Genomic DNA, 13,344 nt, shown 5'->3' on the forward strand with positions numbered 1-13,344 from the left:
ACCACAAAGACCACCGCGCGTCACCCTAGCTTGTTCATATAACCAGCCTCGACCCTTCCGTTGGTTTGAACGGCATACTTCTTCTTTTTCCTAATTCTTCTCATTACGGGGTCCCCAAATCGTCAACATGTTACCCTCTCTCTTACTCGTATCCCTGTCCCTCGCCGTGGGCCAGGTCAGTGCCGGTATCTGGCCGGCCCCGAAGAAGCTTTCCACTGGCAAGAGTGTTCTGTTCATAAGCCAAACACTGGAAATCACGTATAATGGAGGATCTGTACGCTGGCGCCCTTCTTCTGCTTCCACTTCCACTTCCCATGATGAGACACAGAATACTGAGAATTTCTTTAATGTGCAGCTGCCCTACACTTATGGCTACAACCCGGCTTCGGGCTCGACGTTTAACAGCAAAGACATTGTGCAAGGCGGTGTGTCGCGCGCCATGGCTGCCATTTTCCAGCAAAACTTCGTGCCCTGGAAGTTCCACCCGAAGAACAGTGACTTTGAGCCAGATGTGTACGCGGCGGACAAGAAGGCAGTCAAGTCGCTGCAGATTACACAGACTGGAGAGGATAAGCCCAGCACGTTTAAGCCTGTCGCTGGTGACGTCGATGAATCATACGCGCTCAACATCACAGAGGATGGCTCAGCGACGCTTACGGCCAAGTCCTCCACCGGCATCTTGAGAGGTCTTGAGACGTTTGTGCAGCTCTTCCACCAGCACACATCCGGCACCTCCTGGTATACCACGTTGGCGCCCGTTTCGATTGAGGATTCGCCAGAGTACTCCCACCGCGGAATCATGATCGATACGGCGCGTAACTTTTTCCCCGTTCAGGATGTTCTGAGGGTCATTGACGCCATGTCTTGGAATAAGCTCAACCGGCTCCACATCCACATCACGGACTCGCAATCATGGCCGCTTGACATTCCTGCGATGCCCGATCTAGCCGCCAAAGGTGCTTACCGCAAAGGGTTGTCGTATTCGCCCGAGGATTTGGCAAAGATCCAGGAATACGCAGTTCACCGCGGAATTGAGCCGGTGATAGAAATCGACATGCCGGGACACATTGGATCCGTTTCTTTTGCCTACCCGGAGCTGATTGTGGCTTACAACGAGAAGCCGTACACGTGGTGGTGCGTAGAGCCACCATGTGGCGCCTTCAAGATGAACGATACCCGAGTCGACGAGTTCCTGGACAAACTCTTTGACGATCTCCTGCCGAGGGTCGGTCCTTACACGGCATACTTCCACACTGGTGGCGATGAGCTGAACAAGAACGACTCAATGCTAGACGAGGGTATCCGGTCCAACTCGAGTGAGGTCCTGCAACCGCTTCTGCAAAAGTTCATGGACAAGAACCACGCCAGAATCCGCAAGCACGGGCTCATCCCGTTGGTCTGGGAAGAGATGCCGCTCGAGTGGAACATCACGCTCGGCGACGACGTCGTGATCCAGTCTTGGTTGGGAGGCGATTCCGTAAAGAAACTGACCAGCAAGGGCCATAAGGTCATTGACAGCAACTATAATTACTGGGTAGGTGTTGTTGACGTCCATACTAAAGAGTTCACCTTGCTAACGTATACCAGTACTCCGACTGCGGCAGAGGCCACTGGATGAATTTCGACAACGGAGCCGCCTTTGAGGCCTTCTTCCCCTTCAATGACTGGTGCTCGCCGGCAAAGGGGTGGCGCCTCATGTACTCGCACGACCCGCGGGCCAACCTGACCGAGACGGAAGCCAAGCTGGTCCTTGGCGGTGAGGTGGCGGCGTGGAGCGAGTCCATTGACCCCGTCAGTATCGACGGGATCCTGTGGCCGCGGGCCAGCGCGGCGGGCGAGGTATTGTGGTCGGGCCGACGGGACGCTTCGGGCCAGAACCGGAGCCAGTACGACGCGGCGCCGAGGCTGGCTGAGTTCCGGGAGAGGATGGTGGCGCGTGGTGTGAGGTCGGAGCCGGTGCAGATGCCGTTTTGCACGCAGGGGGATGCGGGTGAGTGTGGGTATCCCATGGTGTAAGAGCTGTGTTGGGGGTTCCACGCTCTCTGTTATATTCCGCGTGATGCGGTTTCCCGGGGAGATTGCAGCGAGTCCCTTGGCCGGATCAGTTGAACATACCTTTTCTTGTACATGTATTAGAGACAGGGGTTCGTCTCGTTAATCAACACTCTTACAACGGATGATGGATTTCCTATTCAGGGTGTCAAATGACAACGCTTCGCATCATTCGACACAGATCATCAAGCCCCGGGGGGTCGGGTCGACACATTCAGCGTCCGTTGCCCGGCGCCGTTGGGCTAAAAAGTTCATCCGAATGTCCTTTCCGTGGCGGAGGGAGGGGAGGGGAGAACGGGACTTTTTTGGCAGCCGCCGCCGTCGCTCTTCGAGGTTGGTTGTGCCCAAGATAGTTCCCGCTGCGCCCTCCGCATGAACGGCTCGTTTGTGGAAAGCGGGGGAGAAATCGGGGTGATCTACATGTCCAAACCTCGGCGAATCTGGTGTGACGCGCTTCCAGAAGGAGGGCGGATTCTGGGGTAAGGTTTCATTTGCTCGTGATTGCGATGGGCTTCCCGTGGTATCATGGTGCGGATGAGAGCTGAGCGTTTGGCCGTATTCTGGCCGTCTTTAGAGGTCGAGAACTCTGTAATTGATAACTTGCATCTATGTACGAGATATGATTTCACTTCTAGACGTTCCTACTGGATTACTTGCACACGCCTACTTAGATGAAAGCTTTTCTCTGGCAAGGACTGAACGCTGGATTGGGATGCTCGCTCTCAGTCTCTTTTCTCTTTCACGCCATCCCGCTCGTTTCCAAAGTCACAAGGACGATAACGATCCCGACGTCACCCTCCGCTTCGGCAGTGAGAGGGCGCTGGGAGTCGCGCTAAGGTAAGGTAGGCATGAGCCTGGCAGGATCCAATTGGGCTACTCTTTTTTTTTTCCCTCCTCCACTTGAAAAAGAGTTGCAGGGGTGTAAGCTGTAAGTCGCGGGGTGGAGAAGCTGTGGTCAAGAGTCGTGTGGGCACCTGCAGGTTGCGACAGCAGAAATTCCCTTTCTGGGTATTCAGATCGTGATCGGTGGGGTCTTGCACTGTGCTTGCTCCGGTTTGAGTCTCTACACAGTAGTCTCCAACGCGGAATGACTGGGAGCAAGTGAGGTTCTCAAGTTTCTCAACAAAAGGTATGGGTGAAAGGATTACAATCGAGAGTGGCAGGGGTATCGTCCGACTGTCAGTTGACGGAAGAGTCGAACAGCTTGACTATCTTGTTCTCTTGGAGAATGGAAATTGCTGCAATCATTCGCGACAAGACAAGATAAACATTTCGTGAACGACGAGATAGTTATGCTCCTCTAGTACAATGCACTGTACGTAATCCACTCAATTGCCTGATTCCATCACCCTCTCAAACAAAAGATCCAAAATCCTTCTCGTCGGAGAAAAGAGGTTCGTGACCTCGGCATCAGGTAGGCATGTCCCCAGCAACTATGCCGCAACCTTCTCGCAGCTCTCAAGTACACAGCATCTCACGATTGGTCAGACAGCGCACCTCTTTCCCTAAAACGGGAGATCTCTGGGGGATGATATTTGATGAAGTAGAGCCAGCGCAACAGCGGCGTGCACGCGAAGTTTTTTTGATCTTGCTGTGCTGTGCTGCCATGCATGCTGCGCCGTACATGTGCAGGTAGGTGATTTCACAACCAACAGGGGAGGTTTCTTAGCTTCACCAAGCAGCGGATCCCCGCGGCTCTCGAAACCACACCTCCCATCATCGACCTTCTCCAGGGATCATTGAGCCCCGGGTAGTCGTCCATCTCTTTTCCTCGTCCAGTCTCCGCGTGGCGGGTACGGTTCCATGCACAAAAAGGGTTCGGGTACCGGTTCAGCGAGCTTCCGTTGCACGACAGCCAACAGGCTGCTTCTCGATTCGTACTGAGAGTGAACTCGGGAAGCTTTACATAGGATACAGCTGGACCACGTATACTAGTCCATAAGATACTCTCAATAGACGCTCACCTTGTGATACGCTGTAAGAAATTTTAGAAGAGACCAATGCAAAAGAAGCGTGAAGCGTGACACGGGACTCTGCACTAAGCCAACTCAGGCCTACGCCAGTTCACTCGCCATGTGGCTTTTACGCCGCCGCTAGCACACAAGGGCAAGTGTTTCGGCCGCGGTGGATGGTCCACGGAGAGAACATCGATGTCCATGGTGTAATGAATTTTTGTAGGGATGTGAGAACTTGGGATGGTCCTCTTTACCGAGGAGGGAGAGAGGGGGGCGGGGAAAGCCCACCTCAATGTACACTGACCAACCATTCGTCTTTGGTTTGATTCTCTCTGGCCGTCCGCGGGCTGCTGCCATCGATGGATCATGGATTGTGACGGATGGAGGATGGATGATGGATCATCACATTGGGGGTTCTTGGCATTTTGTGTCTTTGATTCTCTCCTCACATTCCTCGTCCCCTCGTCCTTCGACCCCGTCCCCCTCACCCATTGTCTCCAACACTGGCTAGTCTCAAGCAGACCCCTAGCACTGCACTCCGAGGACCCCGTACCGAAGCTCTAGAGAAAGAGAGATGGTACGGATAGACGGATTTGGGGGGGAACAAGCTAGGAACGGTAGACCAAGTGGGGATCAGCCCATCGTAGTAGCTAAGGGTCAATGAGGTGTACTTTCACTTCGTACTATGTTACTGCTTTCATACATCCTTTTCAGCTAATTCGATACATACTTAATACTTGTAGTCTCAGCTTTCCACCCTCCAACATCAGACCTACCCACATCAGATGGTTATGCCTTCGTTGCCCAGACTTGGTCTTCTTTTTGTCTACAACTGGAGCGGGTTTTCGATTCATCCCGTTCCTCCGTACATAAGCTATCGGGTTTTGCGTCACCGGTCTCGACGAGCTCCTGGAATATAGTCACTGCGCCGTCCTCTGTCGACTCTCTCTCTCCACCTTTTTCCTGCGTTACGACATTTGACGACTGCACGTCAACTCCCACTCGAGCAGTACCGGAAAATCAACCCATCTTCGCCAAGTTAAAGAGACGTTACTCGAATTTGTCTCGCCCGTAGGCGATCCTGCATCTCAGATTCCAGACTCGGACTTCCACCCTCCTTACCACCGAATCTCGCTAGACGACACGTCCACAGGAATCCACTCACCATGGGTCTAGTAGACCATGCCCTCGAGTACCTTACCCTCAAAGTCATCTTGGTCTTTGGCGCAATAGCTTGGGGTTTATGGGTAGCCGTCAAGCGCTTCGATGAGACCATACGGCTGCGCCGTCTGGCACCCGGCACTCGTGGCCAGTCCCTCAATGCCCGTTTCCCCGGTGGTGAGTTCTTCATGCTATCCGCGATGTAACTTACACATTCGGTGGTCAATGTACTTGAAAAACCCTTTCATCAATGGTTCTGGTTACTCACATTCCCCTTCCCCATTAGGCATCGACTTCATCTTCAAGGCCGTCCGCGGGACAATGACACACAAGAACGTCGAGTTCTGGAAGGACATGCTCTCCAAAGTCAAGGGCTGGACCGGCGAGAAGAGGATTCTCGGCCTGCGCATCGTCTTCACCGCCGACCCGGAGAACATCAAAGCCATCCTCGCAACCCAGTTCTCCGACTACGGCAAGGGCGAGCCCTTCCATCAGGAATGGAAGGAGTTCCTTGGCGACAGCATCTTCACCACCGACGGTGACCAATGGCACGCCAGCCGGCAGCTCATCCGACCTCAATTCATCAAGGACCGCGTCAGTGACTTGCACTGCTTTGAGTCGCATATCCAGACCTTGTTCAAGGCTATTGCCAATGGCGGTGCCTTGGATGGAGAGGATCAGGTCGTCAATATGGATGCCGTTGACGGCAAGGTCATGGACGTCTCGGACCTCTTCTTCCGATACACCTTGGACGTGGCCACCGACTTCCTCCTGGGCCAGGATGTAAAGTCTCTCTCGTGAGTGCCACACCAACAAACCTATACAGCACCACAGACTAATACGGGACCCTCCAACAGGACCGTCAAGCAAGAGTTTGCCGAAGCCTTCAACGAAGTCCAGCGCGTCCAAAACATCCTCGCCCGCGCCGCCAAACTGAAACCCTTCATCCCCCTCTTCTCCTTCCGCGCCGGCCTCAACGTAATGAACGACTTTGTCAACAAGTTCATCGAGCGCGCCCTCCGCCTGAGCCCCGAGGAACTCGCCTCCAAGACGAAATCTGACCAAGGGTACACCTTCCTCCATGAGCTCGCCAGCTTCACCCGAGATCGCAAAGTCCTCCGCGACCAGCTCGTCGCCGTCCTCCTGGCCGGCCGCGACACCACCGCCGCCTCCCTTTCCTGGACTCTATACGAGCTGGGCCGCCACCCGGAAGTCGTCCGCAAGCTCCGCGCCGAGATCATCGAGCAGGTCGGTCTCGACCGTGAACCCACGTACGCCGACCTCAAGAACATGAAGTACCTCCAAAACGTCATGAACGAGGTTCTCCGCCTCTACCCCGTCGTCCCCTTCAACGTCCGCCTAGCCCTCAAGGACACGACCCTCCCCGTCGGCGGCGGGCCCGACGGCACCTTACCGCTCGCCGTGTGCAAGGACACGCCGATCGGGTACTCCACGCTCCTGATGCAGCGCCGTGAGGACCTGTACCCGCCCGTGTCCGAGACGTTTGCGCACCCGGAGACCTTCTCGCCCGAGCGGTGGTACCACTGGCAGCCCAAGCCGTGGACGTATATCCCCTTCAACGGCGGTCCCCGGATTTGCATCGGGCAGCAGTTTGCGCTGACGGAGATGAGTTATACGCTGTGCCGGCTATTTCAGAGGTTTGAGAGGGTGGAGAGTTATATGGATGCCGTTGACGGCGGGAAGCCGACGCTCAAGGCGGAGATTGTGCTGCAACCTGGGGATGGCGTAAAGGTTGCTTTTTGGAGGGCGAAGCAGGGGTGAATGTGAAGGATTTTGACGCTGCTGAGAGAGGGAGAGAGTGAGGGAGATACAGCTCGTTTTGCGACGAATATTGGAAAGATATTTGAGATTAGGTGGATGACTGATGATTATGACGAACAATCTCAACACAATACTCTTCCTCTGTACGAGGTATTTATTAAGACAGCGCCAGACGTCTTCGAAGCGCACTGTAAACCAACTAACTGGTGTGGGAGGTTAGGATAAGCAAACCTCTCTTGTGTAACGGACAAGCCCCATACACAACGACAAGCCATAACCCGACCTTTGTCTCCCCCAGATACTGGGGTTACCCTGGAGGATGCTGCTAAAGCAGGCGCCTACTTCAAATTAGGAGTAGAGTACGGAGTAAGCAAGAGCGGGTACTCGCGTTGGCAAGCAGGGCTATTTGATAGGTCTGAAGTGAGAGGCGGCCAAGTTGAGAGCGGATTGTGGCTGCTGATTTGCATGGGCGGCCATTGTCTTGGTTTGGCAACTTTGGGTTGCAGTGTTTCTTGGAAGCTAGCCTGACGGGAGTCGTGTCAGAGGCTATCTAGTGATTGAAGAGGCTTGCGAGACGGGTTTGGAATCCGATAGCGCCGAAGATCTCTTGGTACGATTTGGATCCGTACTTTAATATATATCTAAGGAACCGTGTGCTCTGCATGGGGACATTCCTTGCAACTGGACCGTCACGTTGTGTGCACATTGCGAAAGATGAATACTACTCCGTTGTGATGTTCGTTATTTGAAAAAAAAGATAAAAAAAATACCCAATCATGAGTCTGAGCCCTGTCATCTCTCATAAGAGAGTATAACTACCTCTTGTTCTAAGCCCCCTAGTGTGATAGGAAACAGATGACTCGTAGCCCCTGAGCCCACGCTCCAATGTGATGATGATGATGATAATGCTAACCAACCTATAACCCCCCAGACAAACTCATGTTGAAAGCATAGCCAAAATGATGCAGAAGATGATGTGAAGATTCAGAAGCGTGGAAAAAAACAAGAAACAAAGCAATACCACGGGAAACGTGGAAGCCAAAGGCCTGCAAACAGTTTCGTTCTTCACGCAACGCGGAAACTCTCTTTGATGGCAGCTCCCAGCCTCTGAATCGCCTTATCCATATCCTGCTCGCTGGCCGAGGCGAACGTGGCGCGGAAGAAGAGATCCTTGAGCGGGGTGTCCTGCTCGGTGCGGAACCACGAGCCGCGGGCGCAGAGGACGCCCTTTTCGATGCACGAGTTGAAGATTTCCTCCTCGATCTCGAGGAGGGGGCGGCTGGCGTCGCTGTCTGGGTGGGCGGTGTGGTCTATTTTGAGCCATAGCTGGATACGAGTAAGAAGTTGATTAGTCTCGGAGCGAGTATCGTCACATGGGGGAGGTGTATGTGTCTGGGAGAAGGAGGACGACGTAAAGAAACTCACAAACATGCCAGCCGCAGGGGGCGTCCAGCTCACGATATCACGGGGAAGATGCCTCTCGCACGCGGCGAGCAGCCAGTCGCGGCGCTGCGTGTACTCCATGCGCAGGTTCATCAGCCACTGGAGGTATCCCTCGTGGCCCCAGGTCTCGTCGAGCAGCTTCCACACGGCGATCTGCGAGAACCCCGAGGGCCCCTGGTTCGCGACCTCGGCGTGGCGGACAAAGCGCTCAATCACCTGCGCCGAGGCCGTCACCCAGCCCAGGCGGGAACCGGGCACGAGGACCTTGGAGAAGGAGTCCATCCGGAGCACGCGGCCGTCCGTGTCCATGCTTAGCAGGGAGGGGATCAGCGTGCCGAGGAACTCGTCGACGGAGGACGGGGGCGGGGCTGCCGGCGCAGAGGCGTCGGATCCGGCGTAGGGCTGCATCTGCAGGAAATAGTACGGCTCATCTTCGATGATGTAGAGGTCGTGCTTCTGCGCCACAGCGTAGATGGCGCGCCGCCGGGCCGCAGACTGCGTCGCACCCGTGGGATTCTGGCCCGAGGGGACGGTATACAGCAGATGCGGCTTCCTGTGCCCGCCCCGCGCCGCCGGGTCCCAGGCAGAGAGCATCTCGTCCATGGCGTCCGGCAACAGGCCCTCGGCGTCGACGGGGACGCCGACGGCCTTTACGCCGAGCGGGGCAATGGTCTCGAGCGCGGTGGAGAAGCTGTACTCCTCCGTCAGGACGGCGTCTTTGCGGTCTTTATCGCAGAACATGCGCAGCGTCTGCTCGAGGGCGGCGGTGCTGCCGACGGTCTGGCAGCATTGCCAGTCGGCGTAGGGAGGGTTGTAGACGAGCTCGGTGTGTTCTGTGACGAAGCGCATCATTTGGGCGGAGCCGGTGGACTGGGTGTAGTTTAGGGCGATGGAGAGGTCGTATTCCGCGCGGCCTTCGGGGTCGTCACGGACGTCGTATTTGCCCACGGTGATGTCTTGGCCGTGGGTGCCGATGGTGTCGGCTTCGGAGAAGTGCGGGGCCGTGGGGACGCGGACGGAGAGGGAGGCGAAGGGGAAGTAGGCGCTCGAGGGGAGGCCGCCGCCGAGGGAGATGAGGCCCGGTTTCTTGAGGTGGCGGGCGGCTTGTTTGAGGGAGCAGGGGTGGCGGGAGAGGGACTCTTTGGAAAGGTGATCTTGAAGGTGTGTCAGTGAGATGTTCAGGAGTGAGAGGATATGTGAATGAAGCTTACGGTCCCATCGCCTTGATTTGGGTTTCCCAATGGCCTGTGATGAGAGGTCAGTATAACGTCACTTGGAATCTGAATGCCGTAAAAGAGGAAGCATACGGGAGCCTTGAACATATCGCTGTCTGAGGCGGCGGCCACACCCGCAATCAGCTTGCCGGCCTTGGCCCTGCGTTCCCGGACGCCATCGAACGGCGACGGCTGCTGTCTCTTCTCAAAGGTTGCTTTCCTCTCCACGGGGACGGCGTCTGCCACGGACCTGTCACTCGACTTTGAGTGAAACGGGCGCTGAGAGGCGACGGGCTCCCATGTCACCGGGGCGCGTTCCCGGCTCCGGCGCCGGAGATCTGTAAGTCGAGATGGGGTGCGTGGAGGGGCAGCAGCTGCTGATAAGGGCTCAGAGGAGGCCCGGCAGACGGAGCCATTGAGGCCACGGCGAGCGGCTCTCGAGTACATGCTTGCGGGGAACGAGTTGAGTTGCAAGATGTTTGAAGAAGAGATGTGTTTACTGTGAGATTTCAAGAGGTGTTGTGAATAATGTTGAAAGTTGTCGGTTATCTCAGCCCGAGTCCAGGGAGCTTTCGAGATAACAAAGGGCGTAAGGCGTATCTGACACTCTACACGCGGGCGCGGGTGCACCAGGTGGTGGGGCAGCCCGCAGCTACCCGCAGCTACCCATGACTCCCCCGCATTGTGCTACTGTTTGCCCGTAATTTTTAGGTAATTAGGGGTTCTCTGACCGCTGCGGGCGCTGTGAGCGTTTCCTTCTTAGTGCTGGTAGAAGACCAGTTTGGGACTCTAGTTGCAAATGTGCTAGATTGCGGGGAGGGAAGGGGGGAATCACCGGCCTGTTGAGGATGGATTGCGTGACGCCGGTTGCGGAGAGAGAGGGCGGATCCAGTCCGGCTCCGGGTGGATACCCGAGACTGGAGCCTGTCCGGGGGTACTTGGCCGTCGGCCGGTTGGCGGGACCATCGAGAACCGGGTGTCAGTTCACACATAGCAGTGGGTCAAACGAGATAAGAATCATAACGGACACAGTATCTGTCCGGGATGAACGGCATTCGAGACTGATCCATGTGCTTCTTTACCAAGAGCACAGATGCCTGGCCTTTCAACGAGTCCAACACGCCAGCGCACGGAAATCCCAGATAGCACAACGGCTTCCATGCGTCACGGGCATGTCGCTGTAAGTGTCAGTCACCGCTAGCTGCCTGCGCCCCCAGTCCGAGACACCTGTCCGCCAGACGTTCGGATGCGCAATCGTCACGAACCCGGATGTGAGAGCCGGCGCCCGTGGACATCGAAGCCCGAAGAAGGCCCCCTACCGACTCGTAGGTATCCCACACTCATGCGAGGCCTCGCGTCCCGCATCCCGAGCCCCCGTCTTGCGTACTTTGTACCTGAATATCATCGTCAGAGACTTACTCCCCATTCAGCTACCTTGACTTCTACTAATCCTTGGAGGTTGCTGCGGAAGAGGGGTCTCACGAGATTCTGGCACCGAGTCAACGGGTCCTGAGTCCTGACGCCAAGGGTCTGGCGGAGCCCCAGCCACCCGTCGTTCACCAGCCACGCCATTTTCGACGCTATCCACCAACCAATCAGAACCTTTGAATCCATCCCAACCTCCCCTCGTCTCAACTTTCTTTCCAGGACAGCCAATCCGAGTTGGACGGACAACGAACAGGGAACACCACGTAGCGGCACCGCGGAACAACGGCCACTGATTGCCTTTCGTCCAGTGCAAGAAAAACATGGAAAACATCTCGATGTTGATGTCCCTTCATTTCCACCCATCAACCATCCCCCCACACCCTCTTGGTAGGTAGTAAGGTACTAGGCAAGGTAGACCGTAGGCGGCGCATGGGGTGATGAATTCTCTTGGACTATTTTCCAAGGCCCAAGGCCCGAAAAAACTGTTTGGAACCCCAGAGGACAAGAGGGAAAAAGGGCCCTGCGCGGCCCGATGACGCTACTGCAGCTGCCAGTGGCTGGGCACATGGAAAATGATTGGGAACATGCAGACAGCTCAGATCATATAACACCAATCTGCCGCTGCCATTCTATCACGGCCCGCCCGTGTGATGTACAATCTTCCTTGTTCTTGCTGCTGTCAGTTCTCCCTACCTACAGTACCTCACGCTTACTCCTGTCCACCCACCCCCTCGTGTTGCCCAAGTGCGACGTGCCACGGACTTACACGGATCCTTGTCTGCATCTTCTTTCCCTGTGACGTCGCCAGCTCCCAACCGGCCTTGGCTTTAGGTCGCAGCGGGCTTTTTTTCTTTTTCCACGGCGGTTCGACTTGGAGATTCTCTTCAAGTGGGAGGAGACTTGAGTTAAACCTCTCTTCCTCTCTTTCACCGACGATTTCACCCTCGACCTCCCGAGTCTGTAACACCCTTACCCTCCACTGGTTCTCTGCGGTGGAACCCTCACACATCCAAATCACGCAATGCTCTTCTCAAGGAGACTATTCGCCGGCCTGACGGCGTTGGCAACAACAGCTTCAGCTCAGACGTATTCATCGTGTAACCCCCTCCAACAAAGTAAGTCTTAGTTACCGTCACACGATGCCACCAACAAGCAACATAAGGTACTAACCTATCCCCGCTCTCTAGCAACATGTCCCGCCGACACAGCTCTCGGCATGGCCATCCACGTCGACTTCACCCAGGGCGCCGTCAACTCCTTCGCCGCATCAGGTAACCCATCCTACGGCTCCGACGGCGTGACCTTCAGCGTCGCCGCCTCGGGCCAGGCGCCGCAACTCATGTCCCTCTTCTACATCATGTTCGGCCGCGTCGAAATCACCCTGAAAGCCGCCACCGGCGCCGGCATCGTCAGCTCCCTCGTCCTGCAGTCCGACACCCTCGACGAGATCGACATGGAGTGGCTCGGCGCCGACCCGACAGAGGTGCAGTCAAACTACTTTGGTAAAGGCGACGTGACGACCTACAACCGCGGCCAGTTCCACCAGACCAGCAAGAACAATCAGGAGAATTTCATGAAGTACACCATCGACTGGACCTCGGAGCGCATCGTCTTCTCCGTCGACGGCACCGTCGTCCGCACCTTGAAGGAATCCGAGGCCGATACAAACCAGTACCCGCAGTCGCCCATGCAGGTCAAATTCGGCTCCTGGTCCGGCGGCGACCCGGCCAACGCCGCCGGCACGATCGACTGGGCCCGCGGACCGACGGACTTCTCCAAGGGGCCCTTCCACATGGTCGTCAAGGACGTTTCGATTACGGACTACTCGACGGGTAAAGAGTACAAGTACACCGACACCACGGGCAACTGGGGCTCCATCCAGGCCGTCGACGGCCAGGTCAACGGGAACCTGGGGAAGGCGAGCCAGGTCACCTACACCGCCAGCGCGGCCGCTGAGACGGGTTCCCCCGCGCCCACGGTGCCCCGCGGCGGTATCGGCGCCGACGAGTCGGCTTCCGCTACGCAGACGGGTTGGCCTTGGGTCGCGAGCGCGAGACCTACGGGCGGTTCTGTGCCGGACGGATGGCGCATGACGTCCGAAGGCAAGATTATTCCCGACGGCGCGGGCAGCTCGGTGCGTCCTTCGTGTCTGGTCTTGGTGGTGTCGTTTGCTGTCGGTATTTTCGCTTTGATGGGGCGGTAGAAGAAGATGTCATGATACGCTCTCCCCCTCCGCCTGGAGAGGTGTTTTTTTTTTCCGGAATTTTTTAACATGATGTAATGGATATATGTGGTGGAAGAACATTTGC

General features: G+C 56.1%; 4 protein-coding genes across 4 annotated transcripts; 3 read left to right on the plus strand and 1 right to left on the minus strand.

Moving 5' to 3' along the window:
• Positions 1-127: 127 nt before the first annotated feature.
• Positions 128-2,016, plus strand: CTAM01_00040 (glycosyl hydrolase family 20; the record flags this gene model as incomplete). The annotated part of the gene is made up of 3 exons (XM_060516094.1): positions 128-274; positions 356-1,534; positions 1,588-2,016. 3 exons carry the CDS (start codon positions 128-130, stop codon positions 2,014-2,016), a joined length of 1,755 nt encoding a protein of 584 aa, XP_060388720.1.
• Positions 2,017-5,173: 3,157 nt separating this feature from the next.
• On the plus strand, positions 5,174-6,950 carry CTAM01_00041 (cytochrome P450; the record flags this gene model as incomplete). Its single annotated transcript, XM_060516095.1, has 3 exons — positions 5,174-5,345; positions 5,455-5,965; positions 6,026-6,950. The coding sequence occupies 3 exons, from the start codon at positions 5,174-5,176 to the stop codon at positions 6,948-6,950; spliced, it is 1,608 nt and encodes a 535-aa protein (XP_060388721.1).
• Positions 6,951-8,015: 1,065 nt separating this feature from the next.
• Positions 8,016-10,294, minus strand: CTAM01_00042 (aromatic amino acid aminotransferase; the record flags this gene model as incomplete). Its single annotated transcript, XM_060516096.1, has 4 exons — positions 8,016-8,276; positions 8,376-9,547; positions 9,605-9,638; positions 9,701-10,294. Coding segments are annotated over 4 exons (2,061 nt in total), but the record flags the coding sequence as incomplete, so codon positions are not given.
• A 1,762-nt stretch (positions 10,295-12,056) lies between these two features.
• On the plus strand, positions 12,057-13,238 carry CTAM01_00043 (glycosyl hydrolase family 16; the record flags this gene model as incomplete). The annotated part of the gene is made up of 2 exons (XM_060516097.1): positions 12,057-12,150; positions 12,223-13,238. 2 exons carry the CDS (start codon positions 12,057-12,059, stop codon positions 13,236-13,238), a joined length of 1,110 nt encoding a protein of 369 aa, XP_060388723.1.
• Positions 13,239-13,344: the final 106 nt, after the last annotated feature.

The sequence above is a fragment of the Colletotrichum tamarilloi genome (genome assembly GCF_030869305.1).
Source record: "Colletotrichum tamarilloi strain Tom-12 chromosome Unknown Scaffold_1.1, whole genome shotgun sequence".
Classification (NCBI taxonomy): Eukaryota; Fungi; Ascomycota; class Sordariomycetes; order Glomerellales; family Glomerellaceae; genus Colletotrichum; species Colletotrichum tamarilloi.